Source organism: Somniosus microcephalus, chromosome 23 (genome assembly GCF_052327205.1).
Source record: "Somniosus microcephalus isolate GS21.2 chromosome 23, FLI_Smic_1.0, whole genome shotgun sequence".
NCBI classification, from domain to species: domain Eukaryota; kingdom Metazoa; phylum Chordata; class Chondrichthyes; order Squaliformes; family Somniosidae; genus Somniosus; species Somniosus microcephalus.
Window position 1 is genome coordinate 14,146,354 of NC_141009.1, and position 13,198 is coordinate 14,159,551.

Sequence of the window (13,198 nt, forward strand, 5' to 3'; positions counted from 1 at the left end):
ATTTTTGCCGTTAGATCGAGTATTCCGGACATACAACCTCCGAATAAACCAAAGTTTCCTGTATATTAACTAGTATCCTACCAAAAGGAAATCAAAGCCCTTGATGATTTCTGTCTACTTCAGTCATATATGCTTACCTATCTCCAGATTTAAGGCTTTTAAGGAGTCATGCCACTCAGCCATTGAGGCTTTATTGCAGTCAGAAGGATTCAGGTTTCTGCAGAAAGCACAAATAAACCAATGACAAACAGAACTGTTTATATTCCAAATAAACATTAAATAAGCTACTTAACAAATAACCAAATTGAGCTTCAAACACCATAGCCTATCAATCGTTAACAAAACCCACTCCCACCTCCACAATGTCATCTGCATCCACCCTTACTCATCCCCACCACTGCTGAAACCCTTATTCACATTCCTGTTCCTTCACACTTCCTTAACACCCTCTTCACCATCTTCGCCAGCCTGCACTGCTTACCCCACCCAATGCATTGAATTCAAAATTCTTAACCTCATTTCCAAATCCCTCCTAGGCCTTGTCTCAACTTACTTATGCAACCTATTCCAGCCCTATACTGTACCAGTGCTGTTCAGTCCTCCAACTTTGGCCTCTTATGCATCTCCCCTTCCTTGATCCACCATCAGTGACAGAGCCTTCAACTGTCTTGGTCCCCACTCTCTGAAACTTCCTTTGTAGATCACTACCTCTCCCCTAGTCTTTACAAAGCTTACTCAAAACCCATCTCTTTGAAACATAGAAACATAGAGATAGGAACAGGAGTAGGCCATTCGGCCCTTCGAGCCTGCTCCGCCATTCAATGAGATCATGGCTGATCTTCGTCTGAGATCTTAGCTGATCTTACCAGTTCAGTACCCCGTCCCCGCCTTTTCTCCGTAACCCTTAATCCCCTTAGCCTTCAGAAATATATCCAATTCTCTCTTGAAAATATTTATTGAATTAGCCTTCACAGCCCTCTGTGGCAGGGAATTCCACAGGCTCACCACTCTTTGAGTGAAGAAATTCTTCCTCATCTCTGTTTTAAATGATTTGCCCGCTATTTTTAGACTGTGGCCCCTGGTTCTGTGCTCCCCTGCCATTGGAAACATTCTCTCTGAATTCAGCCTGTCCAGGCCTGCCATAATTTTATATGTTTCGATGAGATCCCCTCTCAATCTTCTAAACTCCAGTGAGTACAAGCCCAAACTATTCAATCTCTCCTCGTAGGTCATTCCCGCCATTCCAGGTATCAGCCTGGTGAATCGCCGCTGCACTCTTTCCATGGCAAGAACATCCTTCCGCAGATGGGGCGACCAAAACTGTACACAATACTCCAGATGCGGTCTCACCAGCACCTTGTACAGCTGTAGTAAGGTATCCCTATTCCTATACTCGAACCCCCTTGATATGAAGGCCAACATACCATTTGCCTTCTTAATCGCCTGTTGCACCTGCATGCTCTCCTTCAGTGACTGGTGCACAAGAACACCCAGGTCCCTCTGCACTTCCCCATCTCCCAATCTATTGCCATTTAGATAATAATCTACCCTCCTGTTTTTACCCCCAAAGTGGATAACCTCGCATTTATCCACATTATAGTGCATCTGCCACGTATCCGCCCATTCCCCCAACCTGTCCAAATCGCACTGTAGCCTCCTGACATCCTCATCAGAGCCCACCCCTCCTCCTAGTTTAGTGTCGTCAGCGAATTTGGAAATATTGCATCCAATTCCCTGATCCAGATCATTTATATATATTGTGAACAGCTGGGGTCCCAGGACAGATCCTTGCGGCACCCCGCTGGTCACTGCCTGCCACTCCGAAAACGAGCCGTTTATTCCAACTCTCTGTTTTCTATCCGCCAGCCAGTTCTCTATCCACGTTAATACTTTGCCCCCAATCCCATGAGCCTTAATTTTGCATGATAATCTTTTGTGTGGAACCTTATCGAAGGCTTTCTGGAAGTCAAGGTACACCACATCCACTGGCTCTCCCCCATCTATTTTACCAGTTACTTCCTCAAAAAATTCCAGCAGATTAGTCAAACACGATTTACCCTTTGTAAATCCATGTTGACTCTGTCCGATCCTTTCCCCATTTGTCAAGTGCTCCGCTATTTTATCCTTAATAATGGACTCTAGCATTTTGCCCACAACCGATGTAAGGCTTACTGGTCTATAATTCCCTGCTTTCTCTCTACCCCCCTTTTTAAATATTGGGGTAACATTAGCTACCCTCCAATCCACGGGTACTGTTCCCGAGTCAATGGAGTTCCGGAAGATGATCCTTAGAGCATCTGCTATCTGCAGGGCCACCTCCTTAAGTACCCTAGGATGTAGTTTATCAGGCCCCGGGGATTTGTCGGCCTTCAGTCCCCTCAACTTACCCAACACCATATCCCTAGAGATACTAATTTCTGTCAGCTCCTCCCTCTCATTAGTCCCTATGTTTGCCGATATTCCTGGGAGGTTATTTGTGTCCTCCTTTGTGAATACAGAACCAAAGTATGAGTTTAATTGGTCTGCCATTTCCTTATTCTCCATTATATATTCTCCCGAATCGGACTGCAAGGGACCGACTTGGGATTTTACCAGTCTTTTCCTCCTGATATACCGATAAAAGCTTTTGCAGTCTGTCTTTATGTTTGCTGCAAGTTTACTTTCGTATTCTATTTTCCCCTTCCTGATTAATCCCTTTGTCCTCTTTTGCTGTATCCTGTACTGCCCCCAATCTTCCGGTCTGGTGCTTTTTTTTGCCAGTTGATATGCCCTTTTTTTTGATTTTATGCTGTCCCTAATTTCCCTCGTTATCCACGGTTGAGCCACCTTTTTAGGTTTATTTTTATGCCAAACCGGTATAAACATGTTCTGGAATTCTTCCATTCTATCTTTGAATGCTTGCCATTGTCTATCCACTGTCAATCCCCCCAGAAACACCACCCAGTCAATCTTACCCAATTCCCGTCTCATACCCTCGTAATTCCCTTTATTTAAGTTCTGGACCTTAGTCTCTGATTCAATTTCCTCACTCTCCATCTCGACTGAGAGCTCGATCATATTATGATCGCTCTGACCCAAGGGGCCTCGTACAAGAAGATTGTTGATAAGTCCCTTCTCATTGCACAATACCCAGTCTAAAATGGCCTGATCTCGAGTCGGCTCCTCGACATATTGGTCCAGATAACCGTCCCGAAAACATTCCAGGAATTCCTCCTCCTCAGAATTTTTACTAATTTGGGTAGTCCAATCAATATGTAAATTAAAGTCACCCATGATGACAGCTGTGCTCTTATCGCACGCTTCTCTAATTTCCCTTTTTATGCCTTCCCTCACCTCCATATTACTATTTGGAGGCCTATATATCACACCCACTAACGTTTTCCTCCCCTTGCTATTTCTCATTTCTACCCATACAGATTCCGTTTCATCCGAGTTAATATCCTTCCTTTCCATTGCATTAATCCCCTCCTTTACCAGCAATGCTACCCCACCTCCCCTACCTTTTTGCCGATCCTTCCTAAATATTGTATATCCCTGGATGTTAAGTTCCCAGCCTTGCCCACCCTGCAGCCACGTTTCTGTAATCCCAATCAAATCATACTTGTTTACCTCTATTTCCACAACTAATTCATCCACCTTGTTCCTAATGCTTCTAGCATTAAGATACAAAGCCTTCAGGCTTGCTTTTTTCACACTCTCATTATGAACCATGCTTTCGGCCATCTTTCCTAACTCATCATCTGTTTCTCCTCTGAGAAACATTTGAGATGTTTACTGACGTAAGAAAACTACTAGGCACTTGGTCTAAGCGTTAAACAAAGCTTTAATCAACTGTTTTACAACATGGAGGTCTAGTTGTGTCCTTTACTAGTTCCTGTTAAGAACGTCCTGCGCAAGATGGGCCCGTGCCCGAGTATTTATACTCTCCCTGGACAGCGCCACCCGTAGGCCGCTCAGTATTATTTCATAAGTCTTTCTTTCATGAATGACCGATTCATGTCATTTACTATATTAAAATCACAACATAAATACAAGTTGTTGTGCTTCTAAGTAAATTACATAAGAGTACTGAGTGGTTCAGATGTTGTCATTATCTGAAAAATTAAGATCATATTGATATCTTACAGCACTGGTACTTATAAAACTCCCAGAGTACCATTTGTAGCACCTTCTCTATTACCAATGTCCTTTGGCCTCCATTCATAGCTCCTATCTGCTTACAGGATGTTGAAAAAGGTGACATTCAATGCTGGTATCAGCTTTTCTTGCTCTCAACAAAATGAGGCAAGGGATTGCTATGATGAGGCAAAATAACCGATAGGGTTATCCTAGCTTTTATGCAGCAAGTCAAAGGGTCCTACTAGAATGGGACTATTTAATAGAACTGTTTGTACTATAGTTTTATTTCTCTCTCTTTGTGGGGGACAATGTCCAGCCTCCACTTGGCAATTGCCCACAGCGATATGATCCTGAGGCTGTAGGTTCGGCCAGGGTCAGTGGTGCATCTCCATGGTGGGAGGAAGATATCCCACCACCACCGGAAATGCGTCCCAATCAAAGGGGGGATCAAAAAGTCTAGACTATCCTGCCTAATCAACACCACCACCGTTCCCCTCTCTGCACTGGAGTGTAATTTTTCCTGACGGTAAAAAAAAACATTGCATATCTTGGAATTCTGAAATAAGACCAAGAAAATGCTGGAAATGTACAACATGTCTGTCAGCATCTGAAAGAGATAGGTTAATATTTCAGGTGTGACCCTTCATCAGAACCGTTATTTCTTAAACTCACATCATATCTTCAAGAAGCTGAACCCGTTTGTTGTTTAGTTCTTGCTGTTCCTTCATCAATAATTCCTTTTCCATTGCTAATCCAGCATTCCAATCCTTTGTTAAAAAATCTCTGTGAAAGGAACAAACAAAGCAAAAGGCCAAATTTATTTACAAAAAAAATCAATTTACTCCCTACAGCCAAACAGATATGACAGTAATGCCATAATATTCAATACTGAAAATGATTACCTAAAACTTTACCTATTCTTGCAATGATATTGGTGGCCAACATTAGGATTCCAGTGGACAAGCATTAATATTACACAATTATATTAAAGAAGCCCTAAATTATGTATGTGGACTATCGGAGCTCAGGACCAAAATTACTGAGATATCGGTGGCTGAAAGGTATAGCTAACCAACTTTCAAAAATAAATTATTTACAATTTTTTCATAGATATACATATAAGAAAAAAACACAAGAAAATGTATAAGTACACCTACACCACTGTTGTATAGTGTTGTATATTAGAGAATAAGACACGTATACAGATTCAGCAGTGCAGTCAGTACAATGTCAAACACATAGGGTGAAAAGATTAAGATAAGGAAGCATGAAATGCTTGGATGTTTGTTCTATAAAAGTCGGACAAAGTAGCCATCTGGTAAATCCATTTCCAGTCACGCTAAATCGGGCAGTTTCAGTTATCCATGGGCCATTTCTCAAAGGGAATTAGGGAGCCTCTGATGAGGAGAGAGGAAGGAACGGGGGTGGGTGTGGGGGGCGGGGTTGAGTTCCTCAGATTTGTTGGGTCATTGACAGAGGCAGATCAAAGGATCGCCAACATTCAGGAGAAAGGGCTAAAGAAACAAATCCCTTGGAACCTCACCGCTAATATTTGAAAAAAGAAAAATGAAAAAAGGTACGGGGAATGGGCAGCTGAGTCAGACTAAGTGGATAGTTGTTTTAGACAACCGGCACAAGTACGATGGGCTGAATGTCCTCCTTCTCATCTATAAGATTCGATGATTCAACTGTTCCTCAAGCAGCAAGTTTAAAAAAAAATCAGTACAGTGATTAGTATTTCTGCAACTCCAACAATCAAGTACAATACACTATTCCTACAACGATTTTTTTTGTTCCCATATGCTAATGTTCATACGGACACGTGAAAACCACAATATCTTTTTAAAGATGAAGGTAATGCAGAAGCACTTCCTGTATCTTTTCTTGGAAAAACATAGACAAAGGGCTAAAGGTCATAGTGCAAGGCCAAAGTTCATGCCAAACGTGAAAGCAGTAGGAGAGAAGAGGGGGTAAATCAAGAATTGGTGGTTATGTGTTGCCAAGTTTAGGTTCTGAAAGCTTGAAAACTGCAGGGGTAAGGAAAGACTGAGTGAGGTAAAGAGCACAATGCACGCACAATGGCATGTTTGTAGCTTAGGATGGGTGAGACCAATGTTCCAAGAAGCAATGGCCAAAAAAATGAGAAAATAAAGATGGTGGACCATTTTTACTTCTAGAATCATAGTTAACAAATGAACCTGTCAGCATAACCATTAAAAAGTTCTTTCTCCATACAATTATAGTTCTGGTAACACAAAGACCCACTTGAATTTCTGAAGGACATCATGCTTCATGAGGACTTTCAGGTCTTTCACTTTACTGTTCCACTTCTGCCGATCTGACAACTCCTGCTTCAGATCAGCCTCTGTCAGATTAACGTACAGCTTATTCATTGCTCTGTGATTCGCCAGCAAGGCCTGGTTTACCAGCTGTGCCAAATCAGAACAGAATGCAGTATTGTTATTTGACTTATTTAGTGCATTGGTAGAAATATGCTTTAGGCAAAATTGCACTTAAGCCCTAGTTTGCTCTAATTTTGTGCCAGTGCTCCTACTTCATTGTCTCAACTTGTTGCCATGACCTGTAATCATCAGTATTTCTCACTAGTGTTATTTTGCTTAAAATGCTCTTGAGAACGAGCCAGACTTTGGAAGGACAAAACCTATAACTGCACTGTAGATGTAGATAGTTCGAGGGAAAATAGCATAAAGGTTTCACCCATGATTACTGAAATCCTGATGGACACATTGGAATCAGACCAGGAGCCATAGGATGATTAACAAATGTAGTTAATGTGACTTTTCATCAACTGGGTGGGAGGTGAACTAACGAAGTATCTCTCAATTATCCATTTTTTCAGTGCCCCATACTGTAGTACTGCGGGTTAGAGACTGTCTTGTACGAAACTCAGCTTTTGTGATGTCATCACATTTTACTTCGGTGACATTCTGACTAGGAACAGTGGCCAGCACCCTCCATTCATAGTATCACTGGAGCAGAAATTCATGCTGTTATCACAGCTGTCAACAATGGACAAATCCTAGGTGGGAGATTCTCAGTCCCAAGCCTGAGGTGTCCATTCATGCAAAAACATAAAGATGGCTAAAGGCAGAAGGCTGTGCCTGTCACGTAGGCTGTTGGTGATGGCCAAGTAGCAGAATATATTCTGCTTCTCTCCTCTTTCTTATCCTGAGGTGAGAAGGACTGGATCCATCAGGTAAATGCATTTACAGCACTGCTTGTCAGCCAAGAGGACCAGGAGTGTTTCCTCCAGGCCCAACAAGCTTACCTGTAAACAGCACCCACCCACCCACCCCCCCTCCACAATCTCCCCCCAAACCCTCACATCACCTCCCCCATCACCGGCGCCCCCCACCCCCATCGCAATCACAGTTCTGAAATGAGCAGCACTGATAGAATTATTTTGTTCTTACCATGGCTTCTTTATCTATAAATCGATAAATATCATCTGGCGGTAAGTAAGCAATCTTTTCTAAAGCCACCAAGCAGTTCTTAAGCCCAGCTGTTATCTGAATCACAGATATAAATTTGTATTATTAAAAGTCTGTGTGAACATGGGCTGCATTGCTGTAGTGTCATTTTGGCCAATTAGGACACATGATCAGAGACTACTGATCCTTAACCAATCAGATCCCAGAGAAGCATCAGGCCGAGGCAAGGACACATCCATATCAATCCACAACAATGGCACTGGAGACCACCAACTATTAATTTTTTTTAAAGACTTCTAATCAACAGAATTCCTGTGAAAGAACAAAGAGTTTCTCTTTACTCAGTGTTACTGAATATTATCTGTAATAATAAAAATGCTGGTGTGCGTGTCCCTATTGAGCAATCTTATTGATCAATAATAGTCATGTAATTTTTCCAATTGTTTGTGGCACTTTCTTGAACTCATTGACCAATATTGATCCATCAATGTTAGTGATGCTTTTAAGAAATCTCATTGGTCAGTGGTAATCATGTGACCATTCTGTTTATGTCATTATCAAGAAATCTCATTGGCTGCTCCAGACTGACTTGTTTTAATCTATGTTTGATTGACAGGGCTCAACGCCAGTAAAGGAAGGCTGGTCTGGAGTGAGAATTTATCTCTCATTGGTTTGTGGTAATCATTGGTTTAGAATGCTGTGATTGGCCTGTGAGAACAATGTGGCTCAAAAATAAGAACATAAGAAATAGGAGCAGGAGTAGGTCATTCGGCCCATCGAGCCTGCTCCGCCATTCAATAAGATCATGGCTGATACTCTACCTCATCTCCACTTTCCTGCACTATTCCCATATCCCTTGATTCCCTTAATATCCAAAAATCTATCGATCTCTGTCTTGAATATACTCAATGACTGAGCCTTCACAGCCCTCTGGGGCAGAGAATTCCAAAGATTCACCACCCTCTGAGTGAAGAAATTTCTCCTTATCTCAGTCCGAAATGGCCGACCCCTTATTCTAAGACTGTGACCCCTGGTTCTAGACTCCCCAGCCAGGGGAAACATCCTCCCTGCATCTACACCGTCGAGCCCTGTAAGAATTTTGTATGTTTAAATGAGATCACCTCTCATTCTTCTAAACTCTAGAGAATATAGGCCTAGTCTACTCAATCTCTCCTCATAGGACAATCCCCCCATCCCAGGAACCAGTCTGGTGAACCTTCGTTGCACTCCCTCTATGGCAAGTATATCCTTCCTTAGTTAAGGAGACCAAAACTGTACACTATACTCCAGGTGTGGTCTCACTAGGGCCCTATATAATTGCAGTAAGATGTCTTTGCTCTTATACTCAAATCCTCTTGTAATATAGGCCAAAATACCATTTGCTTTCCTAATTGCCTGCTGTACCTGCATCTTAACTTTCAGTGATTCGTGTACAAGGACACCCAGGTACCTCTGAACACCAACATTTCCCAAATAACAACAGAAAATACTGGAAAAACTCAGCAGGCCAGGCAACATCCGTGGAGAGAAATTAGAGTCAACGTTTCGGGTCGAAACCCTTTATCAAGACTAAAGAGGCACAGGGAATGAATTTCCCAATCTCTCACCATTTAAAAAATACTCTGCTTTTCTATTTTTCCTGCCAAAGTGGCTAACTTCACATTTCTCCACATTATATTCCATTTATTTGTCATCGGTTCGCAACAGCTCCTCTTTGGTCACTGGTAATCACGTGATCCAGGAGGGTTTGGAGGTCAAGTGTCACTGAAAGTCACTGGGAGTCATTTTGTTTCTCCTTGCAATGCACCTGTCCTTTCTTTGACTGTCTGTGCCAGATCCTCCTGTGGATGACAGCCTTGAAAAGTGGGACAAAATCACATTTGAGCCATTCTGTGCAGCAAATTGACTGAACTTCTAACCCCAGTCAAATGCTGCAATCTTCGGCCCGACCTAGTTTTTTTTAAAGGCTGTGCTCTGATTTCGAAGCAGCACCAGCAACTTACTCTCATTCTAAATTCCATTTCAAAGGAGACTTTGCCTAGTGCAATTCATTATCACTTTAAATTAATCTTCAGCTGGCACCACTGGCCATGCTACACTGTGACAAGACGCTACAACCATTTCCCTCCCCCCAAGGGGGGCAGTGGTGACATAACCAGCCCTGGTGTCCACCTAAATTATTTGGGCTAACCCATACTTCCAGGTTTCCAGTCTATAACTCCTGCCCCCACCCCCACTCCGGCACCAAACATGCCTCCGAGATAATACCGAGGGGCATAGTGTCAGCTACCAGAATGGAAATAGTCCCATCATTGCAGAGAAACATTTTTTTGTTACCATAACCAACATAAATAGCATGGTTACAATTCAACAATTACGGAAAAAGAGAAATCTGATAGACAGACAGATGGAAATCCGACCATCTCGTGAAGCACCTGGGATCATTTTGTATGATTGCCTGCGAGCCAGGGATTCCTGCTTGAAAACCTATGGATTTCACAGAACGATTGGCAGAGGGATTTGTAGACAGCCCCAAAGCTCAAACAACCTGCAGCTCAGAGGTGAGGAGGTATGCAGGGAGGCAGTCAAAACATGGAGCATGCAGAAAAAGGCATTCAAACAATAATGAAAATTACTTACCTGCTTCACTCGTTCTTTTTCATATTCGTTGTAAGTTCTGTCAAGTTCATTGATCCGTTCCCTCCTCTGCAGTGCCTGTTTCATAATATCCACCCATAATTCATGCAGATTCTGCAAACAGAAGCAAAGCTTTGACAGACGAAGATAAGTTGGAATAAAAACAGAAAATGCTGGAGATACTCAGCAGGTCAGGCAGCATCTGTGGAGAGAGAAAGAGAGTTAACGTTTCAGGTCGATGACCCTTCATCAGATAAAGCTAAGTTGGGTCTTATTCTTAAACTTTGTATTAAGAGAGTCAGGGAAAAGAAACAACACAAAAGTTAAAAAGTATAGGTTTTTAAAAAATATAGCTGATTAAAGCTGTGATTGGCTGATATATATAAACCAGGAGGATCACAGCTTCCTTCCCAATGTGCTGAATTAGCTGATCACAGTCCGGGTAAGGAGCAGGGGTTCTACCAATGACCATCCTGCCCTGGGTTAGGGAGGAGGGGGGGAAAAAACAGCCCGGGTTTCAACTCCTGATCAGTAGCCAGTGACCTCTACTAGAAGTGGATGTCAAGCAAGGACAGGAATGGGCCTGGCTCTGATGCCCTCCTTAATAAAAAATATCCCGTCAACACTCACTATCTGGAGATGAAGAATGACCACTTGGGCAAGGTATCAAGAGGGTGACTGCTGCCAGTGGAACTACACCCTAAGAAGAGTCAGCACCTTCAAGGGAGGATGTGGGAAGGAAAAGGGGAAATGTTGACAAGTACGCAGAAAATGATAGGTTATGTAATGCTTCATCAAAAATGATCAAACTAACTTTCTCTTCTAGATGCTGATCAACCTGCTGTGTATTTCAAACATCTTGGGCTGGATTCTGTGAATGGAGGCAAGTTGGAGGCGGGACTGCTGCTTGTCGTGTCAACGTCCCGCCTCCATCCTCGCCTGACCATTCAGAGGGATTTTGCCCTGATTGAGCTTGTTAAGCCCGCCCTGTGAGCTCAGCAGGCCAATTAGGGAGGAAGTCACTGACAGATCACGTCAACGTCAGACATGCTATCTGTCAAGGCTTCTTGAAAGAAGAAATGGCAGCGTTTGACAGCTATGTGAAGCTGTCAAACACTGACATTCTCTTTAGTTTGATGAGACTTTGTGGTGAGGACTCATCAAACATTGCAAATTTGTAAATTTCTGATGTCTGATGGATTGGAGGGTCCATCAGCCATTCCCTGAAATTGACAAGGAGGATGTCCGCTCTCCCCATCCAACGTGGCTAAAGGCTATGGAAGGAAAACAAGTTAAGTTAAAACAGGCAGTTAAAAGGATTAAATGCCTTTCCCGCCTCCAGGAGACGGGACCTGAAGCTGCACATCTTCCTGTCTCCTGGCAAATGGACACGGAGGCAGGGTGGGGCGGGTTTGTCATCCGCCCCCAATTTCTCCGAATTTACCTGCTGTCCCGCCTCCATGCCCGCCTCCTTGGGGCTTGGAAAATCTAGACCCTTCAGTTTATAAATCAGAGACAGTCAATCTTAGACTACTACTGTGCATCTCCCTCGAGCTGGTTAATAGTCACAGAGGCTGGGGTCGCATCATCAGGAGTAATGTATAAGTCACTTTATTAAAAAGTTTTCATGTAGCGCAGCCTGTGCCTGTAATGTGAAGGATTCCGCACCCTACTATAAAATTCAACTGTGCGAAATCACATTGCCATTAGTATTATAATGAAAGCTTATTAAAATAATTTTTCTTTAACTAAATACACAGAGCTAAATATGTTCACACACACACACACAAAAACTCGGCATTGGCACAAAAAGCTTTGAGAACTGGAGCTCTAATATCTTTGACATGAATCATTGTGGTTTTTTTTTTCCAGATCATATATAAATAGTTTTACAGCAGTTCAACAGATTACATCATTACTCACTCGATATCTTTTTGTAACAGCTAACTAATTACAAACAGGAGAGAAGAAATCCTCAGGGAAGTGAAGCCTACCAGTGCGTCTGTGTGTTATTCAACATTAATCAGCACGGTAACAGGAAACTGTGACAAGGGCAGGCGCTTCACTTAATTTGATACTAGTGGTCGCTGGCAAGGCAAAAAGAATTGGAGAACATGACTGGGAAACCAACAGGCAAGTCACATACCTTCCATAGGTCCTGGAGAAGACGCGTGCGGCGTCCGCCGGTGCGCTTGAGGCCTTTCGGGACTGGAAGGCATATTGGGCACGGGTGGCACTGTTATTATTTCATTTGATAAGCTTCCTTTGTTTTTTTATGACTATGTTTTCGATAAGTTCTAAAAAAGGGGGCACTTTGGTTAGTTTTTTGTCTGAGTGGCACTGGGGCAACCCAGTGTCTCCTTATCGTTTATTAAGAAAAGGCACACCTTCCACAGCCTACTGTAGGCTCCAATAACCCTTGGTTGAGCAAGGGATCGTTAACTCTGCACCTGAAGACGGAACACTTTGGATAACTTTCAAACTGCTGTATGCTTCATCCTGCTGACAGTAGAATGGTATTAAAAATGAAGAGAGCTTTGAACTGTACCTCAAATGTTAATGTAGACACATCGCTGTCATGTTCTGGATTTGACAACAGTTTGTGAATGTTTTGGCGCGACTCCTCCACTTCCTGCAGTAGATGCTCTGCAGCTTCAGTAAACTGATTCTCCAAATCCTAGGAGAGTCAACAGGATAAAGCTTATTTCTGCCTTTAAAATATGAATAGGAAAAGGCTGCAGTTAGGGCCAAAGGAGAGATGTTGGGACTGTGTATGGGAAGCTCTGAACAGAGGAGTGACAATGGACAGCACAGTGGTTATGTTACTGACTGGTAATCCAGAGGCCTGGACTAATGATCAGGAGACATGGGGCTGGATTTTCTGGGGGATCAGCGGGCACGATCGGTGGTGAGTCGGATGGGAAAGTGATTTTTTCCCCCAGTGGGTCGGGACCCAACTGTGAACCTGCTGCCACGTGCCTTTCCCCGAT

At 43.0% G+C, this 13,198-nt stretch overlaps 1 protein-coding gene across 5 annotated transcripts in view; it reads right to left on the bottom strand.

Annotated features, from left to right (window-relative positions):
- ccdc180 (coiled-coil domain containing 180) overlaps positions 1-13,198 on the bottom strand; it is a 185,032-nt gene that overhangs the window by 148,480 nt on the left and 23,354 nt on the right. For 4 of the 5 annotated variants that reach the window (XM_085965433.1, XM_085965436.1, XM_085965435.1 and 1 more), the window contains 6 exons: positions 12,757-12,885; positions 10,212-10,322; positions 7,554-7,649; positions 6,385-6,548; positions 4,792-4,902; positions 138-217 (listed from right to left, as the gene is read on the bottom strand). In XM_085965433.1, coding sequence (XP_085821559.1) covers positions 138-217; positions 4,792-4,902; positions 6,385-6,548; positions 7,554-7,649; positions 10,212-10,322; positions 12,757-12,885 — 691 coding nt within the window. Of the gene's footprint in view, positions 1-137; positions 218-4,791; positions 4,903-6,384; positions 6,549-7,553; positions 7,650-9,178; positions 10,168-10,211; positions 10,323-12,756; positions 12,886-13,198 lie in introns of those variants that run through there. The other variant, XM_085965437.1, reaches the window with a different exon arrangement.